This window comes from Chelonus insularis, unplaced genomic scaffold (assembly GCF_013357705.1).
Source record: "Chelonus insularis isolate UGA/USDA-ARS -01 unplaced genomic scaffold, ASM1335770v1 contig_116_pilon, whole genome shotgun sequence".
In the NCBI taxonomy this organism is placed as follows: Eukaryota; Metazoa; Arthropoda; class Insecta; order Hymenoptera; family Braconidae; genus Chelonus; species Chelonus insularis.
The window spans coordinates 619,435-643,532 of NW_023276357.1; the positions used below are offsets into that span (position 1 = coordinate 619,435).

Sequence of the window (24,098 nt, forward strand, 5' to 3'; positions counted from 1 at the left end):
GGATAGAGTCACCTATCAAGAATTATGTGCATTTATTATATAAACACAAGGCAAACAATAATCAAAGTCAAGAAATACATATACTACACACTGATCAAAAAACCAGGTTTTTGATAAACAACAAGGGGCACATATGGATATAGTTAATGCTAAAACTGCCGCTAACTGACGCTAACTTACAATGACGTAATTATTTATATTTTATCAGGTAAGTTTTTTATTATATTTCTCTATTAATGTTCTTAAATAATTTATGCATAAGTATATATATCATTAATCATGTTGCCTATAATTTAAAAAATACTGACATTATAATAGTAAACCAACAATGTCGGTTTTAAGTTTATTGAATCCATTTTGTTTTCGTAATATTGCACATTGTAAATTTAGAGAATCTATTGTTCATTTCACGACTATACCCAATTCAATTTTGCAAATTCATCTATTTATTGAACTAAATTTAATGTTACCATCGTTCTACAAATGTATGTGATTTCTCATTGAAGTTCATTTACAGCAAAAACAGTCTCGATTATTACCATGGCATTACCACAGAATTATAAGCAGGTAGCATTATCTGCATCTGGCATGGTATCCACCAATTGTAAGTATTAATTATCTGAGTGCAGCTTCCTTGTATAAAATAATAATATAAAATTTTATTTTTTTCTACTTGTAGCACGTATTAGAACATCTGGTAATAGTGGTAGTGGATCAGGAACAAGTGTAAGTAAATTGTATGATAATGAATTCATTTAATGTGCAAAAGTTATTTATAATAAATCATTTATGTATTAATATATAGAAAGATTCTTCAAGTCCATTTATTCAAACTCCTCATGGACATCCCGGTTTTACTCCACAAAAAGTTGGAAAAAATACTCCAGTAAGTTAATCATTTATAAATAAGTTTTTTATTAATAATAATGCGGTTTATTCATGTTAATAATTTTATTATATTAAAGGCAGATTCAAGACTTCCGAAACCTCCTAAAGCTCCGGAAAAACCTTTGATGCCGTACATGCGATACAGCAGAAAAGTATGGGATCAGGTAAAGGCACAAAATCCAGAATTAAAGTTATGGGAAATTGGAAAAATAATTGGGCAAATGTGGAGAGATTTGCCCGAAGAGGACAAAACGGAGTTTATTGAGGAGTATGAAGCAGAAAAGATTGAATACGAAAAAAGTCTGAAAACGTATCATAATTCACCAGCATATTTGGCATATATTGCTGCTAAAAATAGAGGAAAATCAGCGTTATGTGTAGCTCAACAAAATAATGATGACCGTGAAACTCATGAACGTTCTACAAGTAGCAGTAAAAATCAATCTGCTCAAGATCGAAGAATAGATATTCTACCTGCTGAAGATGAAGATGATCAAGATGATGGTTATTCTGTAAAACATGTTGCTTATTCACGTTATACTCGCAATCATCGTTTAATTAATGAAATATTTAGTGATACTGTTGTTCCTGACGTACGTTCTGTAGTAACTACTCAAAGAATGCAAGTTTTACGGCGTCAGGTTCAGTCATTAACAATGCATCAGAAAAAATTGGAAGCTGAACTTCAACAAATTGAGGAAAAATTTGAAGCTAAAAAACGTAAATTTATAGAAGCAAGTGAAATTTTTCAAGAAGAATTGAAGAAACATTGTAAACCAGCAGTAGATGAAGAAACGTTTAATAAAATGGTAGAACGTCAATATGAACTCTTGCGACGGGAAAGACTTAGAGGTAATGAAGAAACTCGTTCAGATGGCATAGCATCAAGTGAATCAACTCCAAATTCCACTCCTACCCCGACACCTGCATCTTTAAATGAAGAAGCATCGACAGAGGCTGAAAATGAAATGTCTGAAAAGAAATTCCCAGAATCTGAGAAACCAATTGAACAGAAGAAAGATAATTCATCACCACCTTATAATGAAGGAAAATCTGATTCACCTTTGCAAGCACATCAAGAGCCGCAAAGTAATACAATAATGTATACTCCAACCATTAGTTCAGTTCACCATCAATCGTTGTCTCAAGCACCAAATCAGCATCAACATCAGCAACCTTCAGCTCCATTATTACAACATCAAATACCATTACATCAATCGTCGTCACAAACTCAATCATTGGTCACGTCACAATCATCTGTTAGTCTTCCTTCTCAACATACTAATACAATTGCATCAATTTCTCAACATCAACCACAACAACAACCTCCTCTTCAATTAACAACTTCGTTATCGCAATCACAGCCACAACAACAATTACCCCCTCCCGCTTCTCAACATCAACAACCAACGCAATCTGCTAATCATGTACAGCCAATGCAATCTCAAGCACCTTCACAGCATCAACCATCACCTTCTCCTCAACATCAGCAACCTCCACCTCAAACGCAACAGCCACACTCCAGTCTTCCTTCTCAACATTCCAATACAATGTCACAGCATCCACAACATCCACAATCTCAAAATCAACCTCAGCAACAGCAGCAGTCACCTCCGTCTCTTCATCAACCATCACCACAATCAACAAACCATGTGCAACCTTCGTTACAGCCTCAACAATCATCACCTCCACAACTTCAACAACAACCTCCTTCATCTCAACATCAGCCATCTCCGCCACCTCCATCATTGTCTCAACAACAGCCTCCCCCACAATCAGTACAATCACAACAGCAACAGCAGCAACAACAACAACAACAATCAATACAACCACAACAACATCCATCAACAACCCAACATCATCCTCTTTCTCCATCGCCACACCAAGGTCCACATTCCCAACAACAGCCACCAATGCAACAACATCCACCACCTTCTTCCCAACACTCCTCTTCACAACAACAACAACAACAACAACCTCCATCTCAGTCTCATCATCAATCATCTTCACAGCCTCCACAACATCAACAACCTCTTCAACATTCAAATGTTCCACCTTCAGCAAATTCTAATCCTTCATCAACTTCACCATCTCTTTCTCCTGTCCCAGTTTTACAACACAATCCTCATCAGACATCTAATATGATGTCAAATCATTCAATATCCTCTCATCAACCAAATCAACCTACAATTATGACATCTCAAGGCTCTGGGAATGCACATGGACCACCACCAATGATACCTCCCGCTCAAACATACTCTCAACAATACCAACCATCTAGTGGTCAACCACAGGCACAAAATGTATCACTTTCACCGAGACCTCCACATCCTTCATATGGGTACGGTCAACAACAATCATACCATCAATCTTATCCTCAATATACTCATTCATATTATCATCAACCATATCCTCAATATCCTCCTCACTCAATTGGAAGACCTCATACTCACGGATCACATAGTCCTTATCATGCTCAGCCACCTCATCCAGTAGCAGAGAATCCGAACAATAGTAATGTTTCAGGACCTAATTCTACTTCTAATTCAGAAAGTAATAATACTTCATATTCACCAGCTCCTTCAGTTCATAGTGAAACAGAACGACAAGGGTTATCAGATAACCAGCCTGATGGACAAGGAGATAATAAATAATTATTTTACTGATGTTTGCTAATGATGTAGCAAATTAATTATATATTTTTAGCATCATCAATGTATGTTATGTCAAATACTATTGCTAAATATTCTAATAATTTTTTATTATTTTAATGTATTTCTCGTATAAAACTTACTTAATTCAATTTTTTTTGAATACAACTAATAATAATAATAATAATAATAATAATAATTTCATTACGATTTATCATACTATTGCAAAATAAAACTTACCAATTTATTAATTAATTGTATTTAAATTTTATTATAGTATTTTATTAATATAAAAAACATAAACAATTAATTATGACACTTCAAAACCAAGTCGATGACTGTGATTAATATTTTAAAAGAAAATCAATCATTTTATAGGCTTCATTTGCCATAAGCCATCATTTAAATAGTGGTAATTTTCTATACCTACACCTTTGTTAACTTTTAATCTGAAAGTTCCAAAAGTGAATAATAATTAAATTTTTATATAGAAAATTAAGTAAATGCTAATAAATATTTACATTTCTTCTGTTGATAATGTCGTTACACCAATTGCTAGGGCATGCTGTTTTCCTTCTGCCATCACAGCCTTTGATATTATATTGAGGATTTAAATATACTTAAGAAATTCTTTTTTATTTTTATAATAAATATTATCATTTTTAAAGGATACCACCACTGTACCTTTTGGTACAGGAGACATTTTTGCGCCTTTGGAAGTTAATCCAGGACACATTATATTAGCTCCACTAAGGACAAACCTTATTGCTCCTTTATCTACTTGTTCTATTGGTAGAAAAAATGGATCTGCAAATATAATAGCACAAAATTAATAAATTATTAATCAATCAAAATATTTGTAACAATAATAATAATTGATATTCTAACATTTATGAAGTAATTTTAGAGTTGGTAACCATAATCCTTCTCGTTGACGAAAGAATAAAAGTTCACCAGCGTTGTTGACCATTATTTCAATGTGATCATGACTAAAAGTTATGAATAAAAAATTTTTAAAAACTTTTCTTATCAATGATAAGAGATATCAAAAAATAATATATAATATTTTACCACTTAACAAGTCGAAAAGAGTCCTTTTTAGGAATTATTTGGTCAATATGACTCTCAAGATAAGGATATTGTTCAAGTAATTTTAGTCTAATACTTTTTTGAACTGATGATTTAAGTTGTTGAATACCAGAAACACTATCTTTTTCGTCAAATCTGTAACAACACCACAATAATGAAAAAATGATACAATCATCAAAATTTTAAATAAATGACTGATAATATATTTGTAATAATACTTTTTAAACATATTGGATTGATTATTTTTGATACTTGATGATAATAAATAAAACAAATGAGAATATTATTGATTAAAACTAATAATAATAATTAATAATATATTAAGTGAATTATAAAAAAAATTTAAATTAAATAACTTAAAGTTTGTTATTAAACAATAACACTATTTTATTTAGTTCTTGCTCAACTTAGGAGCAAATTGGAAGATATAACGATCTCTATAGAGTGAGTGTATGAAGTACTGTACAGTACATATGAATTTTAGTATATCACATGTGTTTTATTATTTGCCATACCCCAAAGAAAAGATTTCCATCCTAAACTCTAGTCTTGCTATACTATCTATTACAGTACATTGTAGATAAATAGATACATGTTATTCTATTAAGTACATCCAAACATTCAACGAGTGAAATTAATAATAATAACAATAATCTACTGCATTGCCAGTGACGTAATCTGAGTTTATTCATGCTGTGTTCTTAATGTATTTATAAGTTGGGCCATTTTGTGGTACGTACATACAAGCAGCTGTGTAATATTTTATATGTTTTGTCTTTTAACATGCTGAGTATTATTGAATTCTAGTTAATGAAATGCTTCAAATTCATTGTAACATGCGAGAAGACTCGCCACATATGTAATTAATCGTGACGTTATTACTTTTGAAGCCTAAATTTACTCATTTAATTCCACAATTTACGAAACAAAGAGTTTTCTTTTGATACCAGCATTAACCTTGGCTCCGACGTCAAATACTGTAAGTATCCTTTATTTTGTGGAAAATTATCTCATTTGTAAGATATGTTTTAGTTTAATAAGGTGCATTCGACCATTTTAAAAATATATTTCAAGACCATTTCAATTGTCATAAATAGTAATGATGTTTTTTTTTTTATTTTGTAAATCGAAGAAATTACGTCTTTGAAAAATCAATTTGACTTTTATGATCACTTCATTTTTGTTCTTTGTGTAAATATAATTACATATTTACAAATACTTTGTTTTTTTTTAGACTACAATATCCTTGTTAACAAAATATATATGAGTATAAATTTAGAACAAAGCATTAATCATTCAAGTAAAAAAAAAAAAAAAAATGAAGTTGATGTAGTTATTTATTTTAGTTTATATACACGTACATTTTTTGTGTATTTATATTTTATAATTCTTCCAGTAAAGTCATCAGTTTGTTGATTATCTGCGAAAAATGAGCAATGACGATATGCAAACGGATCAACATAAGGAAATTGAGGATGTTGAACTTTCGCCAGTTCTACCAGTTTTTCCAAATTCGAGTAAACCGTGTGTAAACGTGTGGATGGATAAAATGAATAAGGGAATGTTGACATCAACACATTTTAAAGAACACTGGCGAATTTGGGTTCCGAAAATTTATAGTCCAGAACCAAATGGAAATTGTCTTAATTGGAGTTTTGATGAAGATATGGCTCAAAAAATTTTATATAATACCTTAGAAGAATTTATATGCAATGGAGATCCTCAACAAGTACTTCAGCAATTACGTCAAATGGAAAAGCCACCTTCAGTGTGTGGTAAATTTTTTCGAGTAGGCGAACCAACATATATTTGTCGTGAATGTGGTATGGATCCTACATGTGTACTCTGTGTACCGTGTTTTAAGGAATCAGCTCATCAAAATCATAAATATAAAATAGCTACATCAGGTGGTGGTGGTTGTTGTGATTGTGGTGATCCAGAGGCTTGGAAAAGAGATCCTTTTTGTAATATACATCTTGCGGGAATTCAATCTAAAGAATCATCAAGCAATAAATTACCTGAAGATATTGCAGAGAGAGCAACAGCTACTTTTGAAGCCGTTTTAAAATATTGTTATGAATTATTATCTTTAGAACATTCACCTGGTTTACCAGCAGATTTACGTGTTAAAGAAACTGATGAAGATCCACTTTCATTACTTTCAACAACAGACAGTTACTGTACTGTACTTTTTAATGACGAAACACATACATTTGAACAAGTAATAAGTATACTTTCAAGAGTTATCAAGTGTACACAAAAGGAAGCCATAGAATTTGTTACTAATATTGACAGAAATGGACGTGCAGTAGTAAAGTGTTCAGATTTTCAGCATTGTAATGAATTAAAATCAGATGTTGAGAGATTTACATGGCGACAAAATAGTCAACCTTTGAAAGTTCTCGTTGTTCATGCACACGTGATTGCACATCAAATTTTTGCCATGAAACTTCTTGGATGGCTACAACACTTCATAAGCCAATGCGAAGGATTTAGAATTATTTTTAGTGATGTAGCATTAAATACAAAATTACCTGATGTACCCATAGTTGAAGGAATTCTTAGGCGAGACTCACAATTATGGAAAGCAGCAAGAACAGCGTGGCATAAACTTTTAATTTCAGGAATGTTAATGGAATATGAAAGTAAAAAAGCACTTGCTACAGTATTTACCAATAACTATGGTACTGTAATGAAAGATTTTATTCGTGACGATCACGATCATTCTTTTTCAATATCTTCACTCTCCGTTCAACTTTTTACTGTTCCTACTTTAGCTCACTATCTTATAGCTAACCATGATGTGTTATTTATTCTACTCAATACCTTCATTTCAGAAAGTTCACGGAGATGTAATGCTGCAGGAAAACTTGAATTTGAAAGAAATGTACCAAACACACCGTTTAAAAGAGCTCAATATATTTTATGTGATCTAGCATATTTATTGAGCTCTAAGCCTGATACGTGGACTGATGAATTAAGAAAAGGATTTTTACAAGGTTTATCATTACTATTGAATTTATTAGCAAGTATGCAATCGATGGATGCAGTTCTTAGACAAGTTGGTCAACATATGGAATATGAACCTGAGTGGGAATCAGCGTTTAATTTACATATAAAACTTTCTCCCGTTATAAGTCTTGCATTAGAATGGTGTGGCTCAGATAAAATTGTACTTGTAAAAGCCTTCAGAGCAGTTTTAAAAAAATTAGGGGAACAATCAGGTAATGATTCAACACCAAGAGTACTTCGTGAAATAGAACATCATTCAGCTTCTTGTATACAATATGATGTTTCATCTGAACCTGTTTCGATTCATTTACCACTCTCTAGATTTCTCGCAGGTTTATTTCTCTATTTAGAAAAATACAATCTTAATTTTGAAAGTGAAGAATTTGTTATCTCTGATAATTTAACGTTAGAACAATTAATCGAACCTGTTTTACGAGCTCAAGCTATGATATCCCAAGTACACGCTGGTATGTGGCGAAGAAATGGCTACAGTTTGCTAAATCAATTATATTTTTATCATAATGTTAGATGTCGAACTGAAATGCTTGATCGTGATATTAATTTGTTACAAGTTGGTGCATCATTGATTGAAAGTAATGAATTTCTTATTCATATATTGAATAAATTTAATCTTATTAATTGGGCTGATCCAAATTTTGAAACAAATGTTATTAAAAACCCGGAAGAAGATAGTATAAGACAAACTATAAATCTTGTTGAAGAATTTCTTGGTTTATTGATTACAATAATTGGTGAACGACATATACCAGGTGTTGGACAAGTGACTTCAGATGATCGTTTGAAAAAAGAAATAATTCAACAACTTTGTATTAAACCAATGTCACATTCAGAATTAAATAAAACTTTACCTGATGGTGTTCATCATGAAATTGGTTTAGAAAGAGTTATTAATGATATAGCTGATTTTAAAAAATCTGCCCAAAATTCAGTTGGTAAGAGACTTTATGAACTTAATTCTCATTTATATGATGAATACAACGTTTTCTTTTATCATTATACTAAAGAAGAATTAAGTAAATCAGAAGAAGCTCAACGTAAACGTAAGAAAGCTATGGGTGAACTTGAATGTTGTCCACCACCACAATTACCAAGACTTACTGAAACTTTTAGTCTAGTAGCTAATTTACTTCGGTGTGATGTTATGCTCCATATTATGCAAACAGTGCTCGAGAGAGCACGTAATCTTCGTGCACGAAGTTTCTCTGAGTCACAAATTCATAAAATTCTACATTTAATTGGATATGCCCTTCAAGAACAGATGACCGGTTATTATTCTTTCCTCAATTTTACCGAACGTGCAGCTCAAAAAAATATTCTCAATCTATTGGAAGATTTATTAAATAATCCACGTATTGACGCTCATAAAGATTTATTAACGTGGGTATTGAAAAAATATCGTGAAGCGGCTGGTAGTACAATAAATGAAGAAAAAAATAAGAATATTGATGCTAAAAGTGCTGAAACATCAGCATCAGAAAAAGATATAGCTAAAAATAGTAAAGAATGGCGTATGCAAATGGCTGCACAAAAAAGAGCCAAAGTTATGGCTCAAATGCAATTAATGCAGAAACACTTTATGAAAAATAATGCAAAATTATTTGAAGAAACTGTTTTAGATGTAAATAAAAGTAATGAACGTGGATCTTCAATGGATTTATCAGAATGTATTGAACGATCACCTATTGCTGTTGGGCCAAATCAAACAGCTCGATTAGCTGAAGAAAAAACATATACTTGTATTCTATGTCAAGCAGATCAAAGTGTAACTGTATCTGGGGATGCAATGGTTCTTGCAGCTTTTGTTCAACAATCAACCGTTTTATGTCAAACAAGATCTGAACCGGATGAACCAAATCCGATTTATTTATCAGCTAAACTTGGTGCTTCACCACACACGAGTACTTGTGGTCATGTGATGCATGCTTATTGTTGGCAAACACACTTTGACAATGTCCTTGCGAAAGAACATCGACGACCTTATCGACTTCGTCAACCCGCAAGTTTTGATGTCGAAAAACAAGAATATCTTTGTCCACTTTGTGAATGTTTAAGTAATACCGTTTTACCATTATTACCACCATTAGCACTACTTCAACCTACTGAATCAAACAAATGTAATATTGATTTTGAAACATGGTTAAATGCATTACAATTAATTCTGGATTTCCGAGATAAAGAGAATAATATTGAAACAGATGATGCATCATTGGACGATCATCACAAAGCTAATTGTCGATATTGTAAAGAGAAAAATTTACAACACATTTATTCATCTGGTGATACATCAGTTGAGCAAGAAAATTTCCCATGCCCAATTAGAAGAATGTATAAAGAAATGGGAAAGCAAGTTGCTTCAGCTTTCGAGTTTTCAAGCCCTCACCAAAATATACATCTCTCTGATCATCTAATTTCTATGATTCATTTATTCGCTCAGACAACTTACACTAAAGGCCTTGGTGTTGATCCACATGAAGAAGATTCTAGAGTGCCTCTACTTGCTTTTAAATCAACATCATATACAATTCATGCTATTGAATTTATGCTTCGTGATTCTGAAAAGCCACTTTTAGGTGCTTTATCATCAAGACAAAAAGATAGTCTCGAGTGTCTTGCTAGAATCTCAGCTATTCTAGGATATACATGGCCACCGTATGGTGATACTGGACGTCTTCGTACTCTTGGAAATCATGCACTACATATACTGACTATGATTTTAGATAATCCTCATGATGGTCCATGTATAATGGATTGGGATTCATTTGGAATTCTTGTACCGTTGTTAATTACATTTCCAAGTTTATTTGCTATTAATTCTGAATCACCACCATCAATAATTACAGGAGGAACTCATGAACTTTATCTTCTTAAACTTGTCTTTATTACCCTTATTGTCAAAATATTGGTAACTAATGAGTTTGACAGTAATGAAGCCATGGATATTGATGATCCGGATAATGAAGAGGAAGAAAAATATGATGCTCTATTAGTATTAATGGATATAATAAATGTGAAAACTGGTGGTTTGACAGTACGGGAAATTTGGAAGTACATAAAAGAAGCATCATTATCATTTTTGAGATGTTGTACACTTTATTTTCATTTTGTAACGGATGTACCTGCTCCAATTGAATTAACAACTAAAGGGGGTGATACTTATGAAAATATTTGTATGTATCTTGGTTTACCAACTACTTGCGACGGATTATTAAATTCTGAAAATGTTCAAAAATTAGCCAAAAAATGGATGGAACATCCTAGAACTTTATTAAAATCAACACATGTAAAAGAACCACCAAAATTAAATAGTCTTGTAAGTTTACCAGATGATTACAGTGAATTAATTAATACAGTATCATTATTTACTTGTCCAACTAGTGATCGTGAAGATTCACGAAATCCAACAATGTGCCTAGTTTGTGGTGAAATGTTATGTTCACAAAGTTATTGTTGTCAAACAGAATTAAATAAAATAATGGTAGGTGCATGTACTTACCATGCAAGTAAATGCGGAGCAGGAGTTGGAATATTTTTTCGTGTTCGAGAATGCGAAATACTATTTTTAAGAAGTCCAAATAGAGGTGCTTTTGCTTGCCCTCCTTATTTAGATGAATATGGTGAAACAGATCAAGGACTTCGACGAGGTAATCCTCTTAAACTATGCAAAAATAAATACAAACAACTAAATCAAATGTGGTTGGGCCATGGACTTCATGAAGCTGTAGCAAGAGCTATTGAATCCTCAAGTAATCTTATGTCTACTCAATGGCAACATTTATAATTACATTAATAAATACATTAAATAATTATGTATTATTTGAAATTTGAAAATAATTAGTATAAACAATATTCAAATTTATATATAATATTTTTATTTCACAAATGTCTTAACGTAAATATCATTAGTATGTAATTATTAAATGGTTATTATAAATATTTATGTTTTATTTTTCGTAGTTGTGATTTTTTTTAACTTTTTATATTTATTTTTTTTTCTTTGCATTAAATTTAATTTACTGACATATACTAAACTGTTAAACGAACTTCTAAATAATTCTGTCAGTATTCATTGAATTATTTTTTTTTTTAAATTTAATATTATTGTACCCTTTATATTCTTAAATTTTTTCTATCATTTCAATTTAATTATTATAAATAACTTTACCGAATATTAATAATTTTTATAAACTCATAAATAATAGTGAAGTAAATATATCATATTCTTAAAAGTAAAAATTATTCTATTGCCATTATGTAATAAAATTAAAAAATAAGATAGTTAATATGTTTGCTTATACTTGTTTGTAAATAGAATGATTCACTTCTATTAACATTATTAAAAATTTTAAAAGTAAATTTTAATATTATATTAAATAGTTATATGTAAATCTATAGAATAATTTACAATTATAGAATATGCTATGTTTACTTTATTTTTTTTTCTTCATTATTGTATGAAGATATGTTTCATGATTAATGATTATAACTATCTAACAGTTTCAGATTGAGTAATACTGATTGTACAAAAATATTTTTTTTCAATACATAAACCATAGAATACTACAGTATTTTATTAATACATTAAAATTAAAATAATACATAGTAGAAAATTTTTTTATTAAAAAAAAGGTAAATTTTACAAAATACATCTTTTTATTTATAAAATAGAAAAATATTAAATTATTATAATTAAAATTACTTACATCTTATTATTTATAGATCAAAAAGTTATATTATCAACATTCTTAGTAGTCTCTAGCTTATGCAAAAATTCGCGAAACACATGCAATGATTTATTTAAACTTGTTTTTTTATAATCTTTTATTCTTTTTAAATTTGTTGTATCATTCATATCATCTTTATCTTTTTTGTCATAATCATCAATCTCTTCAATAACTTTATTTATTGTTGGCACAGTAGTTGGGTCAAATTTATCAGCAGCTTTCGAATTAAATGGAATAGATATTTTTCCTGTTTTTGGATGCACACAGAATGGTGATTTTAAAAGATGGTTTAAACCTTTTGTTACATTAATATCAAGTCTTGGATAACAGTATTGTATCATTACTTCATCCAGGAAATTCCGATTTTGTCGCCATTTTTTACTATTCTACATTATAATAATGAATGATAAAAATTTTATTTAGAAAGAACTTGTTTAATATTATGTATCCAAAAATTACCTGAATTTGATGATTAAAATAACTTGTGAAAGCATCCCACCTCTGTAAACTGGTTGTATATTTGCTAAATAACTGTTTGACATCTTTCTTCGATTCTTCATCAGGTAATAATTCTAAAAAATTATCCATTGCTTCTTCAGTTCCAAGCATATTTTGTTCTTCAACACAGAGTTGCACAAAAATTGGATTAATCATTTCAAGAGCACGTTTCACGGATGGATGTATTTTATTATACAAATTTACTCTTTTTTTCGTGTAAGCACCACCAGTTATCAGCTGAAAATAGTCACCGATAGCACTTCTCTGTGCAGAATCTAGACAACGTGCTGCTAGATCGCAGACCCAACAATGAACACCACGTCGGCCAGAAAAAACCCATAATATATTTTCAAAACCAAAGTCTTCTGTTTCATACACAGTCAGAATAATCAGTAAAAAATAGTATAATAATAGAATGTGTAAATTATGGTAAGTATAAAATAACGAACCTCGTAAACCAACATCAAGTATTTTACAAGCTACTACCATGTACTTCCAACATTTGTTGCATATATCAGCTCCAGAACAGCAAGTTCTAACTTCATCATAATCAGTTAAATCAATATCAAATACAAGTTCTCTTTGCATTGCTTCCAGTTTCATTGATTTTATGGATCTATTTGGGCTATAACAAATCATTTTATTATTTCAATGTGAAAAATTGATTATATAATCCCAAATAATTTTATTAAAAATAATTATTACACAACGTTAAAAACCGCGCCGATGTCAATTTTTATAGGAACCATTTTTAATAATTCTCTGCTCAAAGCATCTTTATCTTGGAAATGTTGATTACGTACATAAACATCTCCATCTAATGTGAATGAAAATTCTCTTAACTGAAAAGAGTTACCTAAAAAATTAAAAGTTTCAAGTATGTTTTTTTTGTTTTCTATTATTAAGTAATTACCATCACCGTAGCTCAGCCACTTGTAGTATTCATCAAGAGGGAATAACCGTGAATAATATATTTTTAAAAGATCCGTAAAATTATCCATATTTATATCTTGTTATTACAACTAATTTTGATTTTGTATATAAATAAACGATAGAAAATACACAGACATTAAGATCTAAAAACTTGTTGACAATGTTGTTTATGAAAATATAAAAATGGCGAAAGAATTCCCTCCAAAAAATGAAAACAGAGCGCAGAGACCTCTACGTATTCAAACAAAAAAAGTTTAAAATGTCTCGCTTTTGGTTATTATGTTACGCATTTGTTTATTAGAAATTTTTTAGTAATGGTCAAGAATAAATACACACATCTAAGTATAATGTCACATAAAATTTGTATTACAAAAAATAAATTAATTCATTTAGTTACAAAAATACAAGACTAATTAATATTAATAATACTCTCTATTTCGTGAAGATTCCCTATGTTTATAAGATTAATAATTATCATTATATGATGATTATACTAGAACCAACATACAATGTTGTTGATGAATTTGAAAAAAAATATATTTGAAATATGACATGTAAATATTTTTATGTAATCTATCAGTCCCGCATGTAATATATATTATGATATTTTTACCGTATGGCTGCTTTAATTCGCACATTGTACTAGAATTACAATTAGAGAATAGAAAGTATTAATGTTATCTTTATACAATTTATAAAATTTTGAAATTATATTTATGATAAATGTCCCATATGTATACTTTGTTTTCTGAAATTAAACTTAATTAAAAAGAAAAATAATAAAAAACTGTAGAGATTCATAATTGTTTAACAATTATCTACGGCGACACACAATACTGTACATTGTCATATTATAGTTTAAAAATCAATTTTAAAAACAAATTATTCTTAATGTCATGTTTACAAGTAATAATTAGAAAATAGTAAAACTCTAAATTTGGCAAGAATCGATTGATTTATGTATGGTTTAATCGATGATCGTGGTCATGAAAAATATACATTTTCAATTTTGCCACTCAACTAGTAGTAAATAAAAAATTATAATAATAAAGAAAAAAAACTTTTATGAATATTAAAAAATCTTTAAGGCATTTAAACTATCTATGCATTATATACAAATTAAATTACAAATTTGATTTAAAATCCTTCTTATAATAACAAAATTTTTAATTGCAGAGAGTATTTGAAATTTTTTATACTATTCTCTAAATTAATATTTTGATAATATGTTGTACAATAAAGTGCTTTACTTAAATTATAACTAGCCTCTTCTAAGACAAAAAAAAAACGAAAAAAAGGCATATACTCGAAACGATCTATATTGCAAATCTATATTAATTATGTATACCTCAATGTTTATCTTTGTACTTCATGTTACGTCGCAATTGTTGCAACTTTTCCTCGTATTGACTCTCTAACTCCTTCAACTTTTCTTCCATCTGTTTCTCTTGAGTACTAACTATTTCATCAAAATTTTGTTGTACTTGACTTATGGCCTTTTTATATCCATCTTCAATACGCTTGCATTCACTCATTAAAAAGTTTTCTTTTTCTTCTGCATATTTCTAAGTAAATAATGATAATTATTTATAATTATTACTATAAGAATTAAGCAAATAGTGGAATAAATCAATTACCTTATATTTTTGAATACTTAGTTTTGCCGACTGGTATTTACGTTTATAAGTATCTAAAGAATTCTTCAATTCTTTTTCTTCTTCTTTCCATGCTTTTGCAGTTTCTTCTAACTTATTTACTTCTTGTTGCAGCCTCGTCTCAGCTTCTTTAGCAGCTTGGATTTCCGCTACCCATTCAGACATAACTTGAGCCATTGCGTTCTTAACTTCCTCAACATCACGTTCTTTTTGTTGAAGTTCTGCTTGTAATTTTTCTGTCGTTAATTTACGTGATAGCAATTCTTGTTTGTACTCTCGAATTTTTACTTCAATCATTTGTGTAACTATTTGCTCTTGAGCTTTAAATGACGATTGAAGTTTCTTTTTTTCAGTCATCATCATTTCTCTCATTGCTTCTAATTCTTTAGTTTTATCTGCATAACGATTGTTTAACTCTGTAAGAGCACTTCTATACTTATCTTCAATGGCTTTTCGTTTTTCTTTATGTTGATCTTCTATTCCTCGTAACTCTTCCGCAACTTTTTGCTCCATCTCTTCTCTAACTTCTTTGATTGATAGCTCACGAAGTTTTTGAAGTTCATTTGTGTCAACGGTATTTCTTGGTGATAAATTTAATTCAGCAGAAACTTGTTTCTGATTTTTAACATACTCTTCAAATTGTTGTGCTTGATTTTTTAATTTCGTAATTAATTGATCCCTTTCTCCTTTTATCTTCTCTAAATCTTCAAGGCGTTGTAATTGCACTTCTTTTTCTTTTAACTCTAATTCTAATTGTTTTAATCGTTCTTCGTCTTTTCTAAAATCTTTAGGACTATTTAACTGGTCATTTAATTTTTTTACAAGTTCTTTGTATTGACAAAGTTCTTGTTCTAATTCAGTACGGGTAGTGGATAAACTTTCATTAGATTTACTCTTATTGCTTTCAAATTTTGCAATTTTGTTTTTATATTCGATAAGTTTACTCTCCAAATCAATAATTTTCGATTGATATGTAATCTTTTCTTTGAACAAATTCTCACATAAATTTTTCAATTTATCACTTTCCAAGTCACTTATTTTTAATGAAACATGTACATCATCAGTTTTCTGACTGTTTTTGAAATCAGCCATTTCTTGCTGTAATTTAGATATCTTATCTAATAAATCTTCTTTTTCATTTAAAAGATTAGTATATTTTTTCTTCAATGTTTCATATGTAATTTCCATTTGAGCGATTTTTATTTTTGCCTCTAAATCTTCATGTTGTAGATCAGCCATTTTCTTCTGTTCTTCAAGTGCGCAAGATAACTTTTCTTCTAAACGTTTGCAATCATTTTCAAGTTGTGCTATTTTGTCTGAATGTTCAGAACAATAATCAGGAAGTAAAATACTAATTTGATGATCAGGATGAGCATTACGTAATTCAGTTAGAGCTTCTTCTTTAGCTCGTTCAATTTCTTGATGTATTTTTCTTGTATTTTCCAATTTTTTTCGACGTTCATAACTTAAATCTTTTTCTAATTCAATATTTTTCTTTTTTAAAGACTCACATTCCTGTGTCAATCTTTTATTTATTTTCAATTGAACTTCTAAATTTGACTTTATATGATCAATTTCATTCTTTTGTATTTCGAATGATGTATATTTTTCTTTTAATGTTTTTATTTCATTTTTATGATCATCGATTAATTGTTCTTTCGTGCCACAAACTTGTATATATAATTGTTTAACGCGATCAAGCTCTTTTTGTGTTTGTTCTAATTGCACTTGTAATTGCACCATTTCAAGTTGTGCTTCTTTTCTAGCTCTTTCAATAGCTTTGTTATGAATTTCTAGATATTGTTTATTATATTCATCAATATTTTGTTTTTCATATTGAGCCATAGTTTCTTGATGGAATTTTTTAATTGTTTCTTCTTGACTTGCAAGAGTTTCTTCTAATTTTTCTTGTAATTTTTGTTTTTCCGTCATAAGATAAGAATTTTGTTCCCTCACTTCCATTAAATGTTCGGTTAATTTTTGTATTTGTGAAGTAGCTTTTACTGAATGCTCTGTTACAAAATTATTTAGCTCTTCTTCTAATTCATTTACACGTTTTGCATATTTTGCTGCTTCTTGTTGACACGTTTCAGCCGCAGCGTATGCTTTCTTAAGTTCTTCATCTTTTTGCGCAAGAGTATTTTCTAATCGTGATATTTCTTTACGTTTTATTGCATTACCTGCAACACATCTTTGTAATTCTACACGTAATGTGCTCATGATATCATCATTTGATTTATCTTTCGATTTACTGTGAAATTCACCAAGCTTTAATTGTCTGATGGAATCAGATTCCTCATCTATAGCTGTCGTCAATAATGAATCGTATGGCAAGACATCAGATTTGGCAACATCCAATTTATGCTGAAAATATTCATAATAAATTATTTAAGATTATTATTAATTTTTTTTCCTTTGTAAAATTAAATAATATGGTAAGCTTACTTGTAATTCTTGAATTGTTTGCGATAATTCTTCATTATTTTGAGTCAGTATTTTAACTCGATTTTTTAATTGCATTATTTCTTGAGCATTATTTGTAGCCATAAGATCTCTACATTGATTTTGACTGTTTTCTAGTGCTTTAGCTAATTGATTCATCGATTCGCCCTTTTCAACTATTAAAGCTTCATGAGCTCTACGAACTTCTGCTAATTTATTTTCCAAAGAATTGTACATAGATTCCTGAAAACAAAGATTATCTTAGTGTCACTTAACAGAAAAAAGGAAAAAATTCCCTCAACGATGTGAAAATCAATACGCGAATTTTCAATTACAATAACACTACTTGCCGCAATATGACAAGTTAAATCCATTTCTGGCAGCTTTATACAAAAATTAGTGATATAAAAACAGCAATCATTTAAAACTTATTTTAATTTTATATTTATTTAATATTAAACAACACAATTACTTACTTTTTCGTTAAGTTTTGCCGTAAGTACATCAATTTGCGTTTGCATATTTTTCATTTCTACTGCATGCTTTTCTTGTACTTGTTTAATAAACTTTTCATGAGTTTTATCATTTGCTTGTAAGCTTTGTACTCTTTCCAATACAGCTATTTTTTGTTGCAGATCTATAACAGACTCTTTTGCTACAGATAGCTCTTCACTCATGTTTTTATTGGTTTTTTCCAAAACTGCAACTTTTTCTTTAAACGACTCCGCTTGAGTCTGCAATTGTATAATTTCTGCTTTAGCATCGATAAGTGCATCTCGCGCTTTATTTCTTGATGCATCAGAACGTTGTGCTTCTGCTTGAGCTAATACTAATTTTCTTGAAAGTTCATTCTTTTCTTCTTCCTTTGCTATTTGTAACTGTTGTAATTCTCCTCGTAAACGTTCAATTTCTTTTACCCTTACAGCATAGAGCACTTCCAATTGCTCTTTGCTATTATATTCAGCGGTTTTATAAGCATTGACAGAATCATTTACTATGGGTCTTCCGTTTGGACTTGTTTGATAGCAATGATTGTAATGATCAGAAGTTGTATCATTATCTATCTCATGAATGTCGTTAGTATTTTTTTGAGATATGTTATTATCATATGTTTCAATATATCCATTGTTAGAAAATTTTGCATTTTGAACGTCATAATGATTGGCCGGAGTATGGTAATTAGAATTATAAGGAATATTTTCTAATAAAGTATACCCTTCATTAATTTGTGCTCTTAAATCATTCGGAAATGTCATTGGATTTTGAAGATTCGGTGGCCTTGGTAATTCGTAAGAACTTTTTGAAGTGGAGTTCAAAATACTATTATCTCTGTGACTATTGAGTGGTGTTCCTATTTGATTATAAATATCAAATTGTTTATTTATGTCAGATATAGGAGATCCTCTTTTGTCATCAGATCGAGGAAATGGAGTGCTCATTGCATAGTTAATATTCCCATCTAATGTAGAAACATCATTTTGATATGTTGGTCCCTTGTCAGAAGTAATTGGTTGAATTGAACTATCATTTACTACTATGCTACTGCTAACATTATGGTCTGCATCTCTGGACGCGTCCTGAAAGTTACTACTATTTACGGAGCTACTTCCATCATCTTCTTCGTCCAAATCATCGAAAGCATCAAGCAACATAACTTTGAGCTATAAAAATTAATACAATTTCAGAATAATCAATACACTACGGGACTTTTATACCAATAAAGTATCAAATTTGTCTACTTACTTCTTTGTTACGACGTTGAAAGTCTTGTTGCTCCTCATCTTCTTCTAGTCCATGAGATGCAGCATTTATCTGAATACTCCCAGAGCCTTGAAAGAGACTCATTCCAGGAGCCTCCATCCCTATTCGGTCTTGCATTTTTCACGTTTACTATAATATTTTTGACAACATTTCTATTGTTTATGACATCATAACCTACACGCAACAAGTGGCTCACCAAAATCTTGTCATACGCGTTATATGCAAATAAGCATAAACAGACCCACATCTGAAGGGACGCCTACATTTACTTTTATCACTTTATCACTTATTTATCTACATATAAATTACTTTCAGATTGTAATAACAAAAATTAATTATTGTACTTTCGATTCTTTAGAATGATTGTAAACAATCCTCAAGTCAAATGAGCACTATACAAAATATAGAACACAGAAAATAAGCAAGATGTGTGCGCGGGAAGTCATCACTTGTTTGATACCTTCTGCCCCCTAGAGAGACTCTATTCTATCTTCAACATCCATGCCCCTTACAATTTTAGTAAGTGACCGAATTTTTGCCGACATTTTACTGTAAAAATTATCTGTTACGTATTGATATTCATCTCTTGATTTCTTCAAATACTTGATAGTTTTTCTTATTTTCTATCAAGTACATTGTTAGAATATCTATTATCTATCATCACATTATGCGAATATTCGAGCATTATCGTTGGTGTTCGAACAAAAACTGATGAAGATAAGTATAATGAGTGCTGAACATGTATCATGCTCTGCGACGCACTCATTGAAAAACAGCCTTTAAGGCCCAGCTTAAGTCACGAAGCTGACTTATTCCTCCTATCTAAATACATTGGATCGTAGGTTTCTAATTTCTCCGCAAATTTATGTTCCTACCTAATATTGGTCTCAAATTAAAGCTTATTCTATGCTGCAAGGCGGAAAGTACAAATTTTGATTATCCAATTGATTTTTTTAAGGAAAAAATGAAAAAGAAAATTGAAAAATGATGACTTGATTTACCGCGCTTCAACGTCAAGATGGCCGCTAAAGGTTATAAAAAAAAAACATAAATTATTCATTTCTTATTCAATTTGTGCTCATCAAACTGAGTTTCCGCAACTCTTGCATCATCCTTGTACTTAAAGAAACATATTTCAAGCGATAAAAATCGACAAATAACAAAGAAATTGAAAACATGCGATTTCATATAGTCTTCGGTGGAATTCAGTTCGATAATATATAATAGATGGCAGCATCATGCCATCCATTGTAATGGTCCTGGTCTTGGTAGTTCCGGCCAGCAGCCGGCAGGCAGCGCATCATGTTAATTCCAGAAGCCGGAAAAAAAGCAGAGATAATACCCAATTTAAAAATATTCAAGTGATAGATATCGCACCACAGCTGTAGCGAACTAAAGAGAAATAAAGAATTGAAGTTTTCTTGAATAAATAAATATAATTGTTAATCATTATTTATATATCCCTACGAGAGCTCCTGCGATCATTATGAATATGAAAATAGCCGTTCAGCTGAGACATTGACCCGAGTCGTCTATGCCCTGCACTTTAACATCTATTACAAACAATATAAATGTAAATAATGATGCTCGTAAAACATTAAGAAGTACAACGCCTAGAAATAACTGAAAATACACATAGTTACCAACTATTACAATTGTGATCAGTAATAAATATCGCCAAGAGGATTAAAATACATTTCTGCAAGAAAAGACTATCTTTCTACGAGTTTTAGGATGAATTGATCTTTGAAGTTGAATTTCAATTTCCTGAGAGCAAGAGCTTTCCATTGATATAGTCAAAATTATAATTCGAGCATAATTTATGCTAAAATTATGGCCATTTCCGGTTGTACCTTAATTTTCGTTTCTACGAGTTTTAGGATAAATTGATCTTTGAGGTTGAATTTCAAAGCACCGAAACGTACGAAATAACCTCCAATTATCAAAGTTAGAGAATTTCCTTTTCTAACCTCAAAAATAGCTAAAAAGCGTATTTATGCTTGGATCTTGAAATTGAGGATGTCATTGGGAAAGACGGGGACGAGACAGTCTCCAAACACTGGCTGATGATTAAATTTGGTTAGATAGATTACGAGATATTCTCGAAAAACTGCAAAACATAAAAAAATGCATAACTTCGAAGCATATAATGCTACGGGGTTGAACGAAGACTCATATGAAAGATCTGGACCTGAGTAATAAATTGGGCTCCCCCTATAGGATAACCCCGTCAAAAATGCCGTATCTCGCTTAGTTTTCGAGTTATGAGCGTTTAAAGATTTTTTCATGTTTCATCGGAGCATAGCTTCGTTTTTCGCTTATAACTTACGATCTATGGAAGATACGTGGACCACAAGAATGTCAATGGATTCCTGAGAGCAAGAGCTTTCCATTGATATAGTCAAAATTATAATTCGAGCATAATTTATGCTAAAATTATGGCCATTTCCGGTTGTACCTTAATTTTCGTTTCTACGAGTTTTAGGATAAATTGATCTTTGAGGTTGAATTTCAAAGCACCGAAACGTACGAAATAACCTCCAATTATCAAAGTTAGAGAATTTCCTTTTCTAACCTCAAAAATAGCTAAAAAGCGTATTTATGCTTGGATCATAAAATTTAGGATGTCATTGGAAAGACGGGGACGAGACAGTCTCCAAACACTGGCTGTTGATTAAATTTGGTTAGATAGATTACGAGATATTCTCGAAAAACTGCAAAACATAAAAAAATGCATAACTTCGAAGCATATAATGCTACGGGGTTGAACGAAGACTCATATGAAAGATCTGGACCTGAGTAATAAATTGGGCTCCCCCTATAGGATAACCCCGTCAAAAATGCCGTATCTCGCTTAGTTTTCGAGTTATGAGCGTTTAAAGATTTTTTCATGTTTTATCGGAGCATAGCTTCGTTTTTCGCTCATAACTTACGATCTATGGAAGATACGTGGACCACAAGAATGTCAATGGATTCCTGAGAGCAAGAGCTTTCCATTGATATAGTCAAAATTATAATTCGAGCATAATTTATGCTAAAATTATGGCCATTTCCGGTTGTACCTTAATTTTCGTTTCTACGAGTTTTAGGATAAATTGATCTTTGAGGTTGAATTTCAAAGCACCGAAACGTACGAAATAACCTCCAATTATCAAAGTTAGAGAATTTCCTTTTCTAACCTCAAAAATAGCTAAAAAGCGTATTTATGCTTGGATCTTGAAATTGAGGATGTCATTGGAAGACGGGGACGAGACAGTCTCCAAACACTGGCTGTTGATTAAATTTGGTTAGATAGATTACGAGATATTCTCGAAAAACTGCAAAACATAAAAAAATGCATAACTTCGAAGCATATAATGCTACGGGGTTGAACGAAGACTCATATGAAAGATCTGGACCTGAGTAATAAATTGGGCTCCCCCTATAGGATAACCCCGTCAAAAATGCCGTATCTCGCTTAGTTTTCGAGTTATGAGCGTTTAAAGATTTTTTCATGTTTCATCGGAGCATAGCTTCGTTTTTCGCTTATAACTTACGATCTATGGAAGATACGTGGACCACAAGAATGTCAATGGATTCCTGAGAGCAAGAGCTTTCCATTGATATAGTCAAAATTATAATTCGAGCATAATTTATGCTAAAATTATGGCCATTTCCGGTTGTACCTTAATTTTCGTTTCTACGAGTTTTAGGATAAATTGATCTTTGAGGTTGAATTTCAAAGCACCGAAACGTACGAAATAACCTCCAATTATCAAAGTTAGAGAATTTCTTTTCTAACCTCAAAAATAGCTAAAAAGCGTATTTATGCTTGGATCTTAAAATTGAGGATGTCATTGGAAAGACGGGGACGAGACAGTCTCCAAACACTGGCTGTTGATTAAATTTGGTTAGATAGATTACGAGATATTCTCGAAAAACTGCAAAACATAAAAAAATGCATAACTTCGAAGCATATAATGCTACGGGGTTGAACGAAGACTCATATGAAAGATCTGGACCTGAGTAATAAATTGGGCTCCCCCTATAGGATAACCCCGTCAAAAATGCCGTATCTCGCTTAGTTTTCGAGTTATGAGCGTTTAAAGATTTTTTCATGTTTTATCGGAGCATAGCTTCGTTTTTCGCTCATAACTTACGATCTATGGAAGATACGTGGACCACAAGAATGTCAATGGATTCCTGAGAGCGAGAGCTTTCCATTGATATAGTCAAAATTATAATTCGAGCATAATTTATGCTAAAATTATGGCCATTTCCGGTTGTACCTTAATTTTCGTTTCTACGAGTTTTAGGATAAATTGATCTTTGAGGTTGAATTTCAAAGCACCGAAACGTACGAAATAACCTCCAATTATCAAAGTTAGAGAATTTCCTTTTCTAACCTCAAAAATAGCTAAAAAGCGTATTTATGCTTGGATCATAAA

At 30.9% G+C, this 24,098-nt stretch overlaps 5 protein-coding genes across 8 annotated transcripts; 2 read left to right on the forward strand and 3 right to left on the reverse strand.

Moving 5' to 3' along the window:
• The first annotated feature begins 96 nt into the window (after positions 1–96).
• LOC118063689 (no circadian temperature entrainment) lies at positions 97–3,762 on the forward strand. Of its 2 annotated transcripts, none has more exons than XM_035077793.1 (5): positions 97–208; positions 518–604; positions 680–726; positions 806–886; positions 966–3,762. In XM_035077793.1, exons 2-5 carry the CDS (start codon positions 541–543, stop codon positions 3,540–3,542), a joined length of 2,769 nt encoding a protein of 922 aa, XP_034933684.1. In that variant the 5' UTR covers positions 97–208; positions 518–540; the 3' UTR covers positions 3,543–3,762. The 2 variants fall into 2 exon arrangements, with proteins under 2 accessions (XP_034933684.1, XP_034933694.1); XM_035077803.1 differs by having other exon boundaries at positions 124–208; positions 507–604.
• Positions 3,763–3,799: 37 nt separating this feature from the next.
• On the reverse strand, positions 3,800–5,271 carry MCTS1 (malignant T-cell-amplified sequence 1 homolog). Of its 2 annotated transcripts, none has more exons than XM_035077816.1 (6): positions 5,144–5,271; positions 4,611–4,763; positions 4,428–4,528; positions 4,213–4,346; positions 4,061–4,128; positions 3,800–3,988 (listed from the first exon to the last, which is right to left on the reverse strand). In XM_035077816.1, exons 1-6 carry the CDS (start codon positions 5,161–5,163, stop codon positions 3,907–3,909), a joined length of 558 nt encoding a protein of 185 aa, XP_034933707.1. In that variant the 5' UTR covers positions 5,164–5,271; the 3' UTR covers positions 3,800–3,906. The 2 variants fall into 2 exon arrangements, with proteins under 2 accessions (XP_034933707.1, XP_034933716.1); XM_035077825.1 differs by lacking the exon at positions 5,144–5,271 and adding an exon at positions 4,847–4,899.
• Ubr1 (Ubr1 ubiquitin ligase) lies at positions 5,247–11,517 on the forward strand. 2 transcript variants are annotated; one of them, XM_035077787.1, is made up of 3 exons: positions 5,247–5,360; positions 5,436–5,607; positions 6,025–11,517. In XM_035077787.1, exon 3 carries the CDS (start codon positions 6,058–6,060, stop codon positions 11,437–11,439), a length of 5,382 nt encoding a protein of 1,793 aa, XP_034933678.1. In that variant the 5' UTR covers positions 5,247–5,360; positions 5,436–5,607; positions 6,025–6,057; the 3' UTR covers positions 11,440–11,517. The 2 variants fall into 2 exon arrangements, with proteins under 2 accessions (XP_034933678.1, XP_034933670.1); XM_035077779.1 differs by having other exon boundaries at positions 5,310–5,607.
• Positions 11,518–12,362: 845 nt separating this feature from the next.
• Positions 12,363–13,983, reverse strand: DNApol-alpha50 (DNA primase small subunit). Its single transcript, XM_035095341.1, has 5 exons — positions 13,794–13,983; positions 13,586–13,736; positions 13,330–13,505; positions 12,842–13,245; positions 12,363–12,768 (listed from the first exon to the last, which is right to left on the reverse strand). The coding sequence occupies exons 1-5, from the start codon at positions 13,879–13,881 to the stop codon at positions 12,379–12,381; spliced, it is 1,209 nt and encodes a 402-aa protein (XP_034951232.1). The 5' UTR covers positions 13,882–13,983; the 3' UTR covers positions 12,363–12,378.
• A 241-nt stretch (positions 13,984–14,224) lies between these two features.
• LOC118074248 (putative leucine-rich repeat-containing protein DDB_G0290503) lies at positions 14,225–20,351 on the reverse strand. Its single transcript, XM_035095329.1, has 5 exons — positions 19,654–20,351; positions 18,387–19,571; positions 17,914–18,153; positions 15,451–17,832; positions 14,225–15,378 (listed from the first exon to the last, which is right to left on the reverse strand). The coding sequence occupies exons 1-5, from the start codon at positions 19,786–19,788 to the stop codon at positions 15,163–15,165; spliced, it is 4,158 nt and encodes a 1,385-aa protein (XP_034951220.1). The 5' UTR covers positions 19,789–20,351; the 3' UTR covers positions 14,225–15,162.
• Positions 20,352–24,098: the final 3,747 nt, after the last annotated feature.

Coding starts and splice junctions, on each gene's coding strand:
- LOC118063689 (XM_035077793.1), top strand. CDS start 541: ATGGCATTACCACAGAATTATAAGCAGGTAGCATTATCTGCATCTGGC. Junction 605..679: donor TGGCATGGTATCCACCAATT/GTAAGTATTAAT, acceptor TTCTACTTGTAG/CACGTATTAGAACATCTGGT. Junction 727..805: donor GTAGTGGATCAGGAACAAGT/GTAAGTAAATTG, acceptor ATTAATATATAG/AAAGATTCTTCAAGTCCATT.
- MCTS1 (XM_035077816.1), bottom strand. CDS start 5,163: ATGGAAATCTTTTCTTTGGG. Junction 4,764..5,143: donor ATGGAAATCTTTTCTTTGGG/GTATGGCAAATA, acceptor GTGTTGTTACAG/ATTTGACGAAAAAGATAGTG. Junction 4,529..4,610: donor TCTTTTCGACTTGTTAAGTG/GTAAAATATTAT, acceptor CATAACTTTTAG/TCATGATCACATTGAAATAA.
- Ubr1 (XM_035077787.1), top strand. CDS start 6,058: ATGAGCAATGACGATATGCAAACGGATCAACATAAGGAAATTGAGGAT.
- DNApol-alpha50 (XM_035095341.1), bottom strand. CDS start 13,881: ATGGATAATTTTACGGATCTTTTAAAAATATATTATTCACGGTTATTC. Junction 13,506..13,585: donor GGCGCGGTTTTTAACGTTGT/GTAATAATTATT, acceptor GATTTGTTATAG/CCCAAATAGATCCATAAAAT. Junction 13,246..13,329: donor ACTTGATGTTGGTTTACGAG/GTTCGTTATTTT, acceptor TGTATGAAACAG/AAGACTTTGGTTTTGAAAAT.
- LOC118074248 (XM_035095329.1), bottom strand. CDS start 19,788: ATGCAAGACCGAATAGGGATGGAGGCTCCTGGAATGAGTCTCTTTCAA. Junction 17,833..17,913: donor AAACAATTCAAGAATTACAA/GTAAGCTTACCA, acceptor GAATATTTTCAG/CATAAATTGGATGTTGCCAA. Junction 15,379..15,450: donor TAAGTATTCAAAAATATAAG/GTAATTGATTTA, acceptor TTATTTACTTAG/AAATATGCAGAAGAAAAAGA.